This window comes from Amphiura filiformis, chromosome 13 (assembly GCF_039555335.1).
Source record: "Amphiura filiformis chromosome 13, Afil_fr2py, whole genome shotgun sequence".
Classification (NCBI taxonomy): domain Eukaryota; kingdom Metazoa; phylum Echinodermata; class Ophiuroidea; order Amphilepidida; family Amphiuridae; genus Amphiura; species Amphiura filiformis.
Window position 1 is genome coordinate 53,854,064 of NC_092640.1, and position 16,522 is coordinate 53,870,585.

Consider the following 16,522-nt stretch of genomic DNA (forward strand, 5'->3'; position numbering starts at 1 on the left):
TTTATTTGAAATGTCCGATTTTGACAGCACTACAGCACATAGAGTCTTGAATTTTGCAGGGTATCTTGGTTTAATACAGTACACTATAATTGTGTAAAAACAGAATTTTGAAAAATATTGAGGGCGTCCTCCGGCGGCAAATATTACAATATGGCTTTAATAATACTTGTCAATGAATATGAAAATAAATACGGGGTCTTAAGGTGACATTTGTGAATGACATTGGGGTCTTTGGATGACAAGAGCATAGGTTTAAAAACACAAGGGTGACAGCTATGCTGCAAAAAGGGTCCTATAACAGCAAAACATACGTGTCATCCCCAATAATTTAAAACGTACACGCCCTACACACATAGGTATGGGTTTATACAGTGTGTTTCAATGAAACAAACCCTGGATGCTAAATTATAACTCCAAAAGTACATATTGGAGTTATGGAGTTATTACAAAATAAAGGTGTCCGGTAACTTTATTGGAACAAACTGTAGAAGAGCATACTAGTTTGAAATAACCCCAAATAACTGTTAAAAATAATGAGCATAATTAAGTATGAGAAATGCTAAAATCTGAAGTTATGAATTTAAGGGTTTCTGCTATTAAATCATGGAATGGCCAAAATAGTAATGCAATTTATTTTGTTTTCTTTAATTTCTAGGTTTGGTATCTAGTGTAATAAGTTCCTATGTTAGTTGTCGATGGCAAGCCTTCATTGGAGGATTAATTACAACTACTGCACTGGCATGTTCAAACTGGGTTACACATGTGCTTCATCTGCATGCTATCATGTGCTTCATAGGTAAGAGCATAATAATTAGACTTTCCTTTTATCTTCATTATCCTTAACATTAACATAATTAGAAATGGACAAATTCTGTGCATATCATTATCCTTGTCTTTAACATAATTAGAAATGGACAAATTCTTTGCATTTTCAACAATGTATCCACGCAAAATCTGGCTAAATACGCGACCTCACTTCAATACAGGTGAGTGGTTTTGAATAGATCGACATGCGTCCGATACCTACGTTTGGAAATTGCAATCTCTCTACTGTAGATGATGCAGTTTGTTCAGCAGGATCTTGACTAATATTGTGTTGTCCTGCGTCAAACAAGAAGATCTTCTTGCTTGTCGTCATCTACACATGTAACGTCATCAGTGGTGTCTCAACATGACTAGCAATAACAAATCTTCTGAGCAATAACATCCGCTGAAGACGCCGGTTGAGCCGGTGAAAGCGCTCCGTTGAGTGTATCAAATTTGAGTAGCGTAGAAGTTTCATTTTGCTTTCAACTTTATGTTTGTTATTATTTTTTCTCCATTAGGTTTCGGGACAGGAATTGCTTACATCAATTGCTTCGTTATCGTTGGTTTTTACTTTAACAAAAAACTTGGTCTTGCCAATGGACTTGGTTCCTGTGGCTCAGGAATGGGTATTCTAATCTTATCACCATTAATACGATACTTAAATGATGAATATTCATGGCGAGGCGCCATGTTGATTTGCAGTGGCATTCTGGGTAACTTATGTGTTTTTGCTGCGTTATTTCGAATGAGTAAAGCGGAAAAGAAAAGCATGCTGGGATTCCGTCCGGAAATTGTATGGGAAAGTGAAAACAAAGAAGACAGCATGAACAATGACGAAATTGGAAATGACAGATCCAAACGCCGTATTAAGTCTGAAATGACGCAACTGTCAAGAAAACCATCAAAACGTCGCCACTCTGTAGCTCAAAATGTTCGAAGACATTCTTCCGCATTTGTGAAGTCGTACACAAGCGTTCTCTCCATCAGGTTTGTAATGATTTGCCTCGTGTACTCATTCTTAGTAGGTTTCGGCTATTTTGCATCAATTATGTTCTTCGTCTCCAATGCTGTTAACCTTGGCGTGTCAAAGAGGGACGCCGCATTTCTATTCTCTATTGTTGGAATTGGTGGTGCAATAGGACGTCTTGGGCAGGGACCAATCCTTGACAAAAAGAGCATGACTCCTTTTCAATTTGCAAGTCTTATGTTAGGTGTCTCGGGTACATCGTGTCTTCTAGGATCTCTCGCCAGATCCTATCCGGCTCTTGTGGTATTTGCAGCGACGCTGGGGTTCTCAACGTCAGCTGGAAATGTGGTTTTCCCATTGATGGTGAGAGCAGTAGTTGGAGTAAACCACGTGAAGAAGATATTTGGTGTTGGGATTATCATAGGACAGTGTGGTGCCATTATTTCATTGCCGTTGATAGGTACGTATATCGAAAGAACCTTTGTAGGTCAAGTAGTAATTTTTGTTTGGCAAAACCAGTAAGTTTTTACTTACTAATATTTCGTCCATCTCGTCGGAGGACTTCATCAGATGTGAGCATCTGATCCACTTTCCCGGGAAACTGGCTTCCGGTTTTGAGTAGTCTTATTTCCAGTCTTAAAAAGTGGGTCAAATACGTGACTTAGGAAATAAGTGCCTTCCTCTCTATTCATGGTCTTGGTCCCCCTCTTTCTGATCTCCATCGCTTCTCGTACTTCTCTTGACTTTCTGACATGCTCCTTGCCCAGTATCTTGGAGTCATCCCAATTGACTACATGATTTGCCCTTGCGACATGATCCGATATGGCCGACTTTGTTTGTTCTTGCTCGGATGCCCTACGTTCTGACCGAGTAAACTTTTTCTCGTTGGCTTTCTTTACTTCCGCTTTGTGCTCCGCAAGTCTTATCCCAAACAGACGCGAGGTTTCGCCAACATAAGTGAGATCGCAATTTTGGCAGCCAATCTCGTAAATACAATTGCCTGTTTTTAGCTTGTCTCTTTTGTCTTTGGGGTGGACCAGGATTTTGTTGAGGGTTTGATGAGGTTTCATAGCGGTGTCGACTTTATGCTTCTTGAAAATTCTTTGAACACGCTCGGAAATTCCATTGACATAAGGGAGCACTACCATACCCTTGCTTTTGTCCTCATTCTTTTGGTCTTTTCTTTGCGGTAGGTTTCACAGCTGGTTTTGTTTTTAAGTTGCATTTTGATTTCACTTGGTCTACTGCCCATTTTGGATAGTTTTTTAGGGCTCCTCGCACATGTTTCTCTTCATTTGCTCTGTCCGTTTCGTCCGTGACCACGCTGTACATGCGATCAAACAAGGTACGGACTACACCCATTTTCTGATGGAGAGGGTGTTCTGACTTAAAACTGAGATATTGGTCAGTGTGGGTTGGTTTCCTGTATACCAGGAGCTTTACCGAACCATCAGGTTTCCGGACAATTAGCGTGTCGAGAAATGGAATTTTTCCTTCTTTCTCTTCATCATAGGTGAATTTTATACTGTCTGTTTTGTCGATTGTGTTGAGGTGCTCGGTTAAGTTTTGAACTTGGCCTGCTTTGATTATTTCTAGTTGGTAAAACTTACTGGTTTTGCCAAACAAAATTACTACTTGATTTGATTTACAAACCTGATGAATCTATTCACTGAACCTTTGTAGGTGTTTACAAGCATGCATCCACAACACATATTGTGCCATAAACTGTACGCCATACTTCGAAAAAGCTATTGTTATGACATTTAAGGGAAAGGCACGTGTAGAGTTGTCAAGCCTTTGTCAGAAGTAGCTCAGTGATATCTGCTTGGATGTCAACTTGAAACTTATGGCCCGTTACGGATTCCTGTCGCAAGTTTAGGGCCTTGGTTAGAAGTGGCTCAAATGCTGATGAAGTCCGAAAGATTTCTATTAAAATTTGGACAATCCTACAAGTGCGACGGCGTAGCCATTGAAACCTATGGTGTGTGACGTTTTCCCGTCGTACGTGTAAAGTTGTCAAGCCTTAGAAAGGAGTGGTTCAGTGAAGTCGAAATCACTTATGATACAAATTCGACCACCGTACACGTAGGATGGCGTAACCATTGAAACTTTGGATCTGGTACGGATTCCCGTCGCACGTTGTTAAGCCTTAAGCCAAATAAAGTATACAATTTGAGAAATGTCACCAGATTAAAAGGTATGAGGCATTTGGTCAAAATTCTATAGTTGATTGCTGAATCAACATCTTGTCTTCCCACAACCATGGCAACTATAAAATTGCTGGTGTGTGACCATTAACAAGGACTCATCGGCTATTATTGCGTGGCGAGTAAACTACAGTTGCGCGAAGTCAATTAAAAACAAAACAACATGAATATCACATGTTTGGCCACTTTCTTTACAGTAATTGACAGTCTTAGTCTTCCACATAACCACCAGGGAATGACCATCATTCCTCTATCTTCAGATATCAGCTCTGCTCAACCTGGCATACACACCACGTCTTATGTGAGGTATGTCTTGCTTGGATGTCAACTTGTGTAATTATGATGTGTCTCTGTAGTTCCCCAAGGTCTGCAGGAGGACTTGTCAAATACTTCAAGAATCGAGAGTAAAGATAAGGAGATCTTAGGGACCATTCTACTTGGTGCTTTAAAGCAATCACACGATTGCCAAACAATTCTGTAAGACGTTCTGTCACTTACTGTAAAGAATGTGGCGAAACTGTGGTTTTCATGTTATTTTAATTGATTTCACGCAACTGCATGTTTACACGGCTCATAAAAATAGCCACTGAGTGCTTATAAATGGTTAATGGTCACACGCTAGTGATTTTACAGTTGTAGAAGGACAAGCTATTGAGGGTTGGTAAACTGGCTGCTTATAAAGTTGTAGGCACAAGAGGCATTTCCATCAGTCCTCCTGTTCCTAATCACCTCTGTAGTTTCCAACACCTACGTTTACGAAGATTGCAAGTCAATCGCGTACCACCTGTTACGGCTTTGCTTTGCGGTATAGAGTTAAAAGACGGGGGCTCTGGGGCAATATTCTGTGACCTGAAATGCTGTTGGAGCTGCTTGAAAAGTTACAGAGTATTGTCAGGTGTATGACATCTTCAAGAACACCAAGCCTAAGTCTCCAGGATTGTCTACAGAAGAAGTAGAATAAGGGGAGATAACCCTTACAGAAAACGTCAATCGACATCACGCTTTGCCAGCGCGTCGATTTATAGCAAAATACCCTTCAAGCATGGATAAGAAATTGTAGCAACAGATCCAGGGACCACTCAGGAGCCCATGCTTTGGATGAAATCGTACAGTCAAACCAAAAGGAAGCTGTGAGGTAGAAGGGGATATGGAAACTGGAAAACTGACCACAATTCACCTATGTACTTATAATGTGAGAACGTTGAAAGATGAAGAAACGCTGGAAAACCTAATTGAAGATCTAGAGGGTTTCAAGTGGAATGTTCTTGGTCTGGCAGAAACAAGACGGGAAGGCGAAGGACTAATACAACTAAAGGGAGGCACATGGCTTTTCAATCATGGCAAAACAGAGGACAATGTAAATGCAAGAAGGGTGGGTTTCCTCATCCACCCTAATATTCAAAAATTGTTTTAACCAATTGCTATTGTAGTTAATCCTGTTACATCATCACCTCTACGGCGAATTAATATTGATTAGCCTTTCAATGTGCAGTATTTTCATTATTTCTTTGTGTGTACATGATATCTAATATTTTTAATGTATTTAAGGGCTGGGGTATGAGCGACCTTGAAGTTCCGGTATCTGGAGAGGGGAAGCAATGAGTTACCTCAAATCACAGCGGCAGGTAGTGACTGGGCCGCCGAGTGCTAATATATATTTATTTTGGAAGGTTCGTGTTTGTTTTAAATTTTGGGGCATGCCAAAGACAACTCTTTGGGCACATAGTTTGTTATTGTTATTGCAGTTCTTTTCCACATACCTACGTTAACATTCGATTGGGTGATTTACTAATATTATATATTTTATGACTGCAATTTGGCGTTTTCAATGCGTTTTACACGTATCATGAAATTAACGCAAATATCTAGTCACGCTGCTTTTAGAATTTTTACCTGATCGTCGGCTTTTGCAGGCAACAGAATGCAGATTGGCTCACGATAGATGTCGTATTCCTCTATGTGGTTCACTCATTGATAAAATGAGTTTGCATTCCTTGTAACAACACACACATTGCCGTCTGGAAACCGGGTCTGGTACTGATTTTGGGACAGCCAATAGACTTCAGCGCCGTATCAAATCTCATAAAAACCACACGACTGACGACTATGTGTTTATGTTTCCCGCACGAAAGCTTGTGTCTACATCTATTACTATACTTCTTTGGAAACGTTGACCTTTGACCATTCTTTGTATAACGCCCTGATATGACCTTGATATGTTCGCTTGATTGGGTACGTTATAGCATCCATTTCATTGAGGTGTTAGGACTTGGTCAGTATAATACTTGCAGGGATACAATAGTTTAACATGGTGTGTGAGCATGGTGAAAGACTCATTATTGATTAGGCGCGGACATATTAAAGGCACAGGTCCTTTGCGTGTATAGCAGAAAATTATAAAAGAATGTGTGAATAGAATGTTTGGAATTTTGCAACTAAAATACTAACTGCATTCTGCATTATGTATTTATTTATTTATTTAGGCCTATGCCTATTTATTTATTTACTGACTTATTTATTTATTTTATTTATTTGGTATATTAGTTAGTAGGCCTAGTTAGTAATATTCCATGATAGGCCTACGTCGGTTTATTATTGATTGTTGATAACTTGACAACTTGATTGATTGATCGATTGATAGTCATTTCACATTATATTCCTAGTTTATAGGCCAATTTGAATAACATCGTACATTAGATAAATAGACCTATCAGTATTGATTTATTCTATTCAGCAATATCAAGGATTACTATCAAACTTCTCAAAGCTGATTGTCAGTTGGCTCAGTGGTAATGCAGTAGGTTTTACAACACCGAGGTCCCGGGTTCGATTCCCACCTCTGCCTATTTTTTGCAAGGCTGAGAAAAATGAAATTTCTGGACTGCAAACTTATTTGGCGCGCGATCTGAGCTGGTCCTTTTCTGGTGGCTGTGTCTGTTACAGGCACACTCCTCTGCATCCAAACCAGGTTCACGCCGTCATTAGACCTCCCTTAAGGATCAATGAATTATCTATGGACATGTATAGTGGTAAAGGTCAATGTTGCTCTTGACTCCCGCCTTGAAAGGGAGACAAAATGGTCGAAAAAACGTTATGATCTAGTTGAGGTCTTAAGATAGAAAAAGAATGTTGTGCAAGTTCAGAATGAAAATATTAAATATTAAATATTAAATGATCCTATTGGACAAGCTTGGACAGACAGATGTTTACGATGTTACACAGGTAATCCTATTGCATCTGTGTTATTAATAGAGGTTATCCACTTTAATCATGCGTGACTTCTAACAAAAGGCGCTGATTCCCGTAGTATTCCTCATTCAAACCAATTCAATGTACGACCTCGGAGTTACCTTCGTGACTTTGGCGGGCTATTTTGAAGCAGTCATGGTTGCACATGCAGGTACTTCTTTTGAAAGTCCTAAACAAGGTATAGCAGTCGCTGATAGGATATGCAACTTATAGAACACGGATAACCTCTATAAGCCTTCCTTATCTGCTTATTGAAAAATGTTTTTCTTTTTTTTTTTTTTTTTCTTCTTTATAGGTCGTTTATATGACACAACAGGTGAGTATGCAATGGCATTCTACATATCTGGTGGTGTTATGCTGTTAAACAGTATTATCGCATTATTGGACCCAGTATGGATCAAATTGGATAGAAGAAGACTTGGAACTAATGAACGTGATGTGTACGATGAACAAGAATTAGGATGATTCAAAATTTGATTTCGCAGGAAAATTGAATGGGAACATTTCACTTTATTTTGATAAAAGGGATTCAGGGAAACCTACCGCAGTGGTAATTTCAAGAAAAAACCTGTAAATAGTAAAATAAACGACATTTTGTGAGCGTTTCGTTTAGCGTATCTGGATCTTGAGTTTTGCGCACGCGTTGCATTATGGGATTGAGCCAAGGCAAATTTCGGTGTCGATTTGACAGCTGTGGTGACAACTCGCGATACACGTAAACATTGACATGTGGACCGTACAGCGAATTACGCCGTACTAATTATAGGGGCCTATTCAGTTTCTTTTGAAAAGATAAATGATTTCATCTAAATATATTACGTGTTTTTAAATCTCACACTATAAAATTAAAATAAGAACAGCTTTACATGAAGAACCATGCATTGCACGTACATGTAAAAGGCAGTAAGCTTATATGATACAATTTTCCTCAGTACATGACTATTACGTGTAGTCAGTGGCAGCACCAGGACTTTTTTCGGGATGGGGACTTGGGGAAGGGAAATCAAACAATTTTGCATGGAAGTTGCAGCAAAAATTGGAAATGTGTGTGATTTGTGGGGTTAAGTTGCCTCAAAAATGGGCGTGGGGTGGGGGTGGCAAGAAATATAGTGGGGGAACCCCCCCCCCCCCCGCAGCGCCACAACTGGGTATAGTAGATCAGTCCGATGGTCATAAGGGGGCTATCCTTTTCTTCGGAAGGGGGTCCCAAATTTACGACCCCCCTATTTTGGCAACAATTTTATGACCCCCCACCACCACCACCAATACACCTTACCCCCAGCAGGCTGTATTGAAATATTGAAATCAGTCTTTTTGAACAAAATAAACACACTATCTGTGGTCATCTTGTGACTCCCTACATTTTGGGACCCCTTCCGAACAAAATGACAGCCCCCTAATGCGGGGTCATACGATATCCGAAAACCCAGAGAAAATCCAATCAGGATCATAGTAAAATGTTGACCCTTTATGCAAACCACAGATACTGTGTTCAAACCCAACAAAAGCCGGAAGTGTAAAACTAAGTCAGAATTGTGTTTCAATTTTTTAAAATTGCATTTGCGAGTTACACAATTTTGCAAAGCACAAACACCTAGAAACGCAAGTGCATACCCATACACAAGAGCATACCCACTTGCAAACGTATCCATAAACACTTGCAAATATAATTTTCTAAAATCTTTAAAAAAAATTCTGACATGCTTTTTACACTTCTTGACTTTTGCTTTTTACATTTTCGCTTCAACCACTTTATAGTTTATACACCAAGCCCTTGGTCATTGCTTGAGAATCTAGGGCAGTTTTGTAACATGACTTGTAACCTGAGGTAAATGAGGCAAGTGATATTTAGTGACTTGCCTCCATACAGTGACGTCAATGTCGTCAAGTGACTTGAAATGACTTGACTTGCCCTGAATTTTTGGTGACTTGTTACAACTGGGGTCTGGGTGGACTCAACATTCATACTGGTATTCAGTGCTTGGGTAAGCTTTTTGAACTCAACAATGTCATCAGGGTGCTGTCAGTTTCTTAAGGGATCTAAAATGAGCGTTTATTGTGTTTCGACAGTATTTTTTGTGGGACATGAGAGCACCTCAGACCTATCGAATTGCATTCTGAATACGAAGCATGTCTTTCTGATATCAAATAATTTTCATTTTTGAAAATTACAATATAATACAAATTTTATGACAAATTATAAAAATTTGATATTTTTCAAATTTTGATATATAACAGTCCTCGAAGTAAATTATATAAATCTAATGATATATTCTTAAAGTGTATGTAGCAGGAAGGAAAAGCCGACGGTCAATTAAAAATTTTGACCTTTCATATTGAAGATATGGATTTTTTTCCCCAAAAGACCTAATTTTTTTTTGGTGTTTTTGTAAAAAAAATCCATACCCTTACGACAATGCATGCAATTAAAAATGTGTGCGGAAGCATGCAGCACGCGTGCGGCAGTGTGCAGCACACGTGCAGATGTGTGCAGCATGCAAGCAAGGCCTGCTGGTAGCGTGTTCATGCGTGCGAACCAGCTGAGTGCATGCAGGCACCGCACACAAATATCCACCGCGCACACAATTTGCTTGCAGAACCTGCGTGCAGACTACCAATCTGTACGCAAATTACGTGCAGACTACACTTGTGTGCGGACTGTAGGACTGCATGCAAATTGCACGCATCTTGCATGCAGCACGCATATTGCTGCATGCATGCAGGATTTCCAGATCACAAAGTTAGAATGCTGCACGCATACAGGGTTTCCAGAAGCAGTAAAGGTAAAATGCTGCATGCATGCAGGATTTTCAATGACTAATTCACCTTTACACAACTGACATCAAGTCACAATTTGGCAATGATCTAGAAGTGAAAATATTTAAATGTTTACAATGAATAAATAAGTTTAGTTAGCCTTCGGACCAAAATTTTCTAAGTATTTAACCTTCAGACCAAGATTTTTGGCAGACCAAGAGGGGAGGGGGGGGGCAAGCAATTTTGGCAGGCCAACAGGGGAGGGAGCAAGCATATTTTGGCAGGTCTAGAGGGGAGGGCAAGCAAATTCTTGTTTCGATAGTTGGCATTTCAACTTTGGGCCAATGTTGGAATGCCATTCCTGTTTTGATAGTTGGCATTGAAACACTGGCCCAATGTTGGAATGCCATTCCTGTTTCGATAGTTGGCATTGCAACATTAGGCCGATGTTGGAATGTCATTCCTGTTTCGAAAGTTGATATTGCAACATTGGGCCAATGTTGGAATTCCATTCCTGTTTCAATATAGGCATTGCATCATTGGCCCAATGTTGGAATGCCATTTCTTTTTCGATAGTTGGCATTGCAACATTGGGCCGATGTTGGTATGCCATTCATGAATCAACAGTTAATTGGCACTGCAAAAATCAAAACAAAATTCAACATTTTTATAGTGAATGTTATCAATATTCACAGTAAATTTGATCAATATTCATAAAATGATGCACTTTGGCCGGTTTAGTCATCAAAATATTGCTTATATTAACTTAAAACACTTCATCAAATGTGTATACCCCAATAGCTCAAATGGTAAAGCATCAGACTCCCATGCAGAAGGTCCCAGGTTCAAAATCAGGTAGGTTAAGTTAGATAAGTGACTTGTATAAAATTAAGCTAGGCAATTTTGGTTCATTGTGAAATGGATAGCCAGGTTATGTAAGACTAATTGTAAGGACAGTATACACTGTTAACCATTATTTTTGATTTTTTTTTTCATAATTTTGTCTCGCATATATATGGCCAGTACGTGCTGCACGCATGCAGTGCACGCTAATGGATTTGCATGCTGCATGCAAACTGCACACGCTCATGACCTGCACGCATGCAGCAAGCATCTGCACGCTTTCCTGCATGCGTGCCTCGTTCCAAATATACGCATCCGCACGCTACCAACTGCACGCGTGCTGCATGCGGTGCGGCACGCGTGCTGCTTGCATGCTGCATGCGTTCAAAAACTGCGTGCCATTTTCGTAAGGGTATCTTCAATACGAAAGGTCAAAATTTTCAATTGATCGTCGGCTTTTCATCCCACCTACATACACTTTAAGTATAAATCATCAGATTTATAAAGTTTACTTCAAGTACTGTTAAATATCAAAAATATCAATTTTTAATGATTTGCCATAAAATGTGTATTAAATTGCGAATTTCAAAAATCAAAATTATTTGATATCAGAATGACATTCTTCGTATTCAGAATGCAATTCGATATGTCTGATGTGCTCTAATGTCCCAAAATAAATACTGTCCAAACGTTCATACCCCAGCCCTTAAGAGGGGTCCCAAATAAGTGGAGGATCATGATAGGTTTGGCATAGGCTATTAAAATAAGGGGTCAAATCGTTTTCCGCTAAATGTGGGGGTCATGGAGGTGTTTTTTTACAATTGAAATTGAAAAAGATTGTGAATGAGGTATTTTATGCCCCTCCAACCTATCCAATGCTTAAAAACCTTGTTTACATTCAAATTTCAGGGACAGGGTTCTGCCCCTTAGAACTGACAGTGCCCACATAACTTTATATTTGCTGATGTGCATAAAGGGGATGTAGTCATAATATTATCAACTTCACTTCAGATACATGTAGGTGACAAAAACAATGGAATCTGGTCACTGATCCAGGATCAAACCACTGAAACAGCAACAAACATATAAGCACGTGGAAAGTGGACACAGTATTGAAGAAATTGCAGTCTTTTATGGCAATAAATATGATTATTCTTTTATTTTCTTCTGCTCCTTTTCTTTTATATAACATTGTAAATTACAATAATTATATAAAAACACCCCCCCTCCCTCCTCACTTTTCCCAGAACATGGGGATGTCAAATTAATTTTATGTGGCCTATTAATTTTATGTGGCCTATTATTATCCCTACATACATGATTGAACCATTGTTTTTTTATATTTAACAATTTTAATGAAATTTAATTTTTGCAGCAAAATCATTTTGGTTAACAATAGTGATAGGCTACATGTACATGGTGTATACAGGGTTCAAAAAGAGGGATGTTTCACATTTCGACCGTTTCGGCTTAAATGCCAAAAAATATTGTTGGCTTGTTCATAGATCACCTTTAGAAATTTTTTCCATACCTCTTCTTTTTCCAAGTACCTAAAGTAAAATGTGGAGTACCATATAGTATGGTATACAAATATTACATGCCTATGAGTGTGATAGTACAAAATATATCATGAGGTCAAATCTTGACTTTTCGATTTCAAGAGGCGAAGCCTCGTGAAATAGATCAGTCAAAATTGACCAAATGATATATTTTACTATTACACAAATATTGGCATGCAATATTTGTTTTATATCATGATAGCACATGGTTTCTTTTCATGCCATGTGATAGTAAAAACTATCACATGGCTAAAGTCACTGTAATCATGATATAATATAGTATAGTAAAGTCCCACGTTCAAGTCAAGTCCCACCCCTAGTTTTTTGACAAATTCCAGAAATTGTCCAAAAAATTGGATTTTATTTTTTGGATTTGGAGTGTCCCTGGACGATAGAGCTAAATGCTAGGATCATTCATGGTTGACTTGCAAAAAATTTAAAAAGTTACATTTTGTGTTTTCACTACCGGTATGCAAAGTTATAATTTTCACTTCAAAATGCATTGGATTTGTATCCATTTTGAAATCATCAATAGACTAATGACATGAATAGGCATACAAATAAATAACTTTACATTATATTGAAGATACAAAATGTATATTGTGTATTAAAGTCCACCATGAATGATCCTACATGTAGCAGCTACCTCTATTTACAACGATTTACACACAAAAAATATTTGTTGATTTACGCTATGAAGTACGATGACATTGTCACTATTTCTAGTTCTGGATCTGGATCACCATTTGCCAAAAAAACTTCACTGACTAAATTTGTCAGTCTCATTTGAGGCATCACATCACGAAAAGAGCTATGGAAGTTTCTTTTGAATGTTTCCCTGCTGTCATTTCATCAAGATTCAAGTCATTCCAGTCCCCGGTTGATCGCCATTGACAGTTCAGTAGGACTACCGTACATATGTATCCTTCTTGGCAGCTCACACTGAATTTTATACATACATATGCTGTTAACATATGCTGTTATATTTTTTTTTATAACCGTATAAAACGTGCAGACAAAATAGCAATCAAGTAAGCAGCACATGCATATACATGTATATTATGTAATCACCTGCAGCTGCATGGGACTCAACTCAGCAAGTGCACTGTGCATGTACATTTTCTGTCATCATTTTTGTCCATAAACTGCAATGAACGGTGCTGTGTGCAACACGCAGTGCAGGTAGTTCACTACAAGCTTTCACACGCCGGTTTGGTTGCTAAATGTACACTTTTCGAACTTAAATCGGCTCCTGGCTTAAGGGTACATGCCCATGAGTTTCATTCAGGGGCGTGTTTGTAAAACGGCACAGCGCATTAGTAAAAAGAATAAAAATACTAAAATTTTCACCGGGGTTCGAACCACTGCCAATTTCACTGAATGCTAAAGATGCCTATGCTGTGCCACGGTGACTGTGGTTAATAGTCTGGCTTCCTTCTGCTTCTAGCGTTATTTTGAGTGGCACACTAAACTCTACTACGATATCTGTCCATGATAATTTTTCTAAAAATGTACAAATTGCAATTGTGTTTATCCCCACGCGTAAAACTATCCGGTTTGTTCAAAAATGAATAAAAAAACCGTTTTTAAACCACCGGAAAGTGTTTGAACAGTTAGTCCCGATTAATTTTGGATTGTGAGCGCTACACGTGTATTTCGTATAGCACTGTATGCACACGGGATCGCGAATGCGGAAGTGATTGCAGCCTCGATCCAATAAACAAGTTGTGGTAAACATGGCGTCTTCCAGTGAAAACGAAGAATCGTCGCATGGCAAAAAAACATGCATTATGTATGAAAATAAAGATATCAAGGGGTCATAAAGGAATATACAGATAAAGGATGGAATAAATTCTTAGAATGTGCAAGATCTTGGGTGAAGTTTGACGTGAAAGAAGGAGAAATAGCGAATGAAGTTGCATCACGAGCAGGCTTCGATCTCACGCATGCACGGAAACAGGCATTGATATACACCATCCATTCGCTGGGTACTATCACTACAAATGCTACAAAACTTGCTACGATGTTAGCAAGATAAGGAGATTTGAACAACAAGAAGAAAAGAAGAGTTAGAAGAAACGTCTTGCAGGTTTGTTTTATTATTAATAATTGATATAAGCTTACGAAATCCCGTTCGAATCCCAGGTCCGGCTCTTTGTGTCCTTGAGCAAGACACTTCACTCTACTTGCTTAGTGCTTCGGAGGGCACTTTAAGCTGTCGGTCCCGTGTACATGCATATTTTCTCACATTAATGTAGTGTGCACGTTAAAGAACGTCACAGGCTATTCGAAAAGAGCAGGGGATCATCCCGGTCATGTTGACTGTACTTCAAAATACACTCATCTACTCTAGGTTCCAGAGTAAAAAATAAGTACAGCTTGTCTGTACGCAGTGCGACAATACTCATACATATGAGGGAGGCACTTATAAGGAAGAAGAAGAAGAAGAAAGTACATCAACCACGAACCACATGATCATCATTGGGCTTGCAAATGGCGATGTGACAATGACATGCATCCATGTGTCAACATAAACAACGCCACGAACATGATCATGTGTATTAGTAGATGCATGGATGGGGTCACAATATTGTTTTGAGCCTTCTCCAACAATGTAGCATGACTAATTTAGCAATCCTCTCTTTTTAGGATTACTTTAATATAATGATGAAGTGCCACTGCCTGCCATCATGGCTATTGGCTTCCGTAGCCTACATAGATCTGATTGAAATTCATGAATGAATGTTATTCATCACAAAATCAGGAAGAAAAATAATTATGTATTCCTTTGAAATCTGAATAAGACACGTACAGTGAGGTGCGTCACCTCAGTGAAATTCTGCATGGATTTTTTCAGTTCGTAAGCACGTCTATACTGAGTGCAATTTATAGCACACCTGACAACCCGCCTTGACATTTCGAGAAATTATTGTGCGATTTATAGCAGGCCTGTTATATTCAAAATTCAACCTCTGTTATTATTCTTCGATCACATGAATGAGAGAGTCTGTACTCTACGGTGGATGATCCGTGAATGTACAGTAAATACTAATTCATGTACATTGCACTAAATTGGAAATTAAATGCAACCTAAAATACATCTGAAATGTAATATTCTTTGCATTATTCGCTGGATCGTAATTAAATCCCTTTTTTATTTTTTATTTTTTATGAACAGAAACACAACTTGCAAGCTACACAAGAGGATCCAGATATTTAAGACGGCCAAGACCCAACAAGATGGCCAAGAACCAACAAGACGGCCATGAAGACCAAACAAGAACGGCCAAGAACCAACAAGACCAAGATGTTATGAACGCTTGCTACATGAAGTACGAGCTGTCCGACGTACATGTGTTGACAATTTACAATATATCTGTGGGTCATGAAAACTGCAAAATTAGCCCACCACAAGTCATTAAAATCGGTTGATCCAAACAAAACGGCTCTTTACTTCCAATGTCTTCAACTTCGCATTCACCTTTTCTCCCAGATGGAAAAAAAAATTGGACGGTGTACTTTGCGAATGCTATAATAATTTACCAGCAAATCGTATATACATCTTTTATGGACAAGAAACTTCAATTCTCTAAAATAAAAAGGGGTCAGAGGTGCATTGTGAACTTAGCACACCCGAGTCCTTTATAAATTAATTGGTGCCTCGTAAATTATGTCAGTCGAATGCACCTTTTAGTCACATGCATACTTGTCAGCACCAGTGGCGTAGCGTGGGTCATCATATTGGGGGGCACCGGGTCTGATTGAGGGAATCAAGCCGGTTTTTTTGCTATTTTCCTACATGTATGGGATTTTATTAAATTTTGCAATTGATTTACGACTTTACGAAGTTTACGTGCCCCCGTACCCCTACAATGCTACGCCACTGGTCAGCACTCTGCTATAATGTATCTAGAGAAAAAGAATCTGCTCCAATTTATGTAAAAACAATGAATGTGTAATAATGAAAATAATTATACATTGTTGAAAATGTACAGAATTTTTGTGTACTTAATTGTCATACTCTTCATGTGACAAAACATGAAAGATTATTATTGAATGTATGGCTCTCACCTAACGGGTAAATATGTACTCAGGTACCCAATTGAATTTTCCCGAAAATGTAAAAATCCGAA

The 16,522-nt window shown here is 38.7% G+C and overlaps 1 protein-coding gene and 1 long non-coding RNA gene across 2 annotated transcripts in view; both read left to right on the forward strand.

The window, feature by feature from the left end:
• LOC140168520 (monocarboxylate transporter 12-like) overlaps nt 1–9,376 on the forward strand; it is a 28,006-nt gene extending 18,630 nt beyond the window's left edge. The window contains exons 3-5 of the mRNA XM_072191923.1: nt 656–796; nt 1,326–2,234; nt 7,526–9,376. Coding sequence (XP_072048024.1) covers nt 656–796; nt 1,326–2,234; nt 7,526–7,695 — 1,220 coding nt within the window. The 3' untranslated portion in view covers nt 7,696–9,376. The remainder of the gene's footprint in view (nt 1–655; nt 797–1,325; nt 2,235–7,525) is intronic.
• A 4,749-nt stretch (nt 9,377–14,125) lies between these two features.
• On the forward strand, nt 14,126–15,833 carry LOC140168521 (uncharacterized). Its single transcript, XR_011861219.1, has 2 exons — nt 14,126–14,478; nt 15,568–15,833. It is a non-coding gene; the product is annotated as an uncharacterized lncRNA (long non-coding RNA).
• Nucleotides 15,834–16,522: the final 689 nt, after the last annotated feature.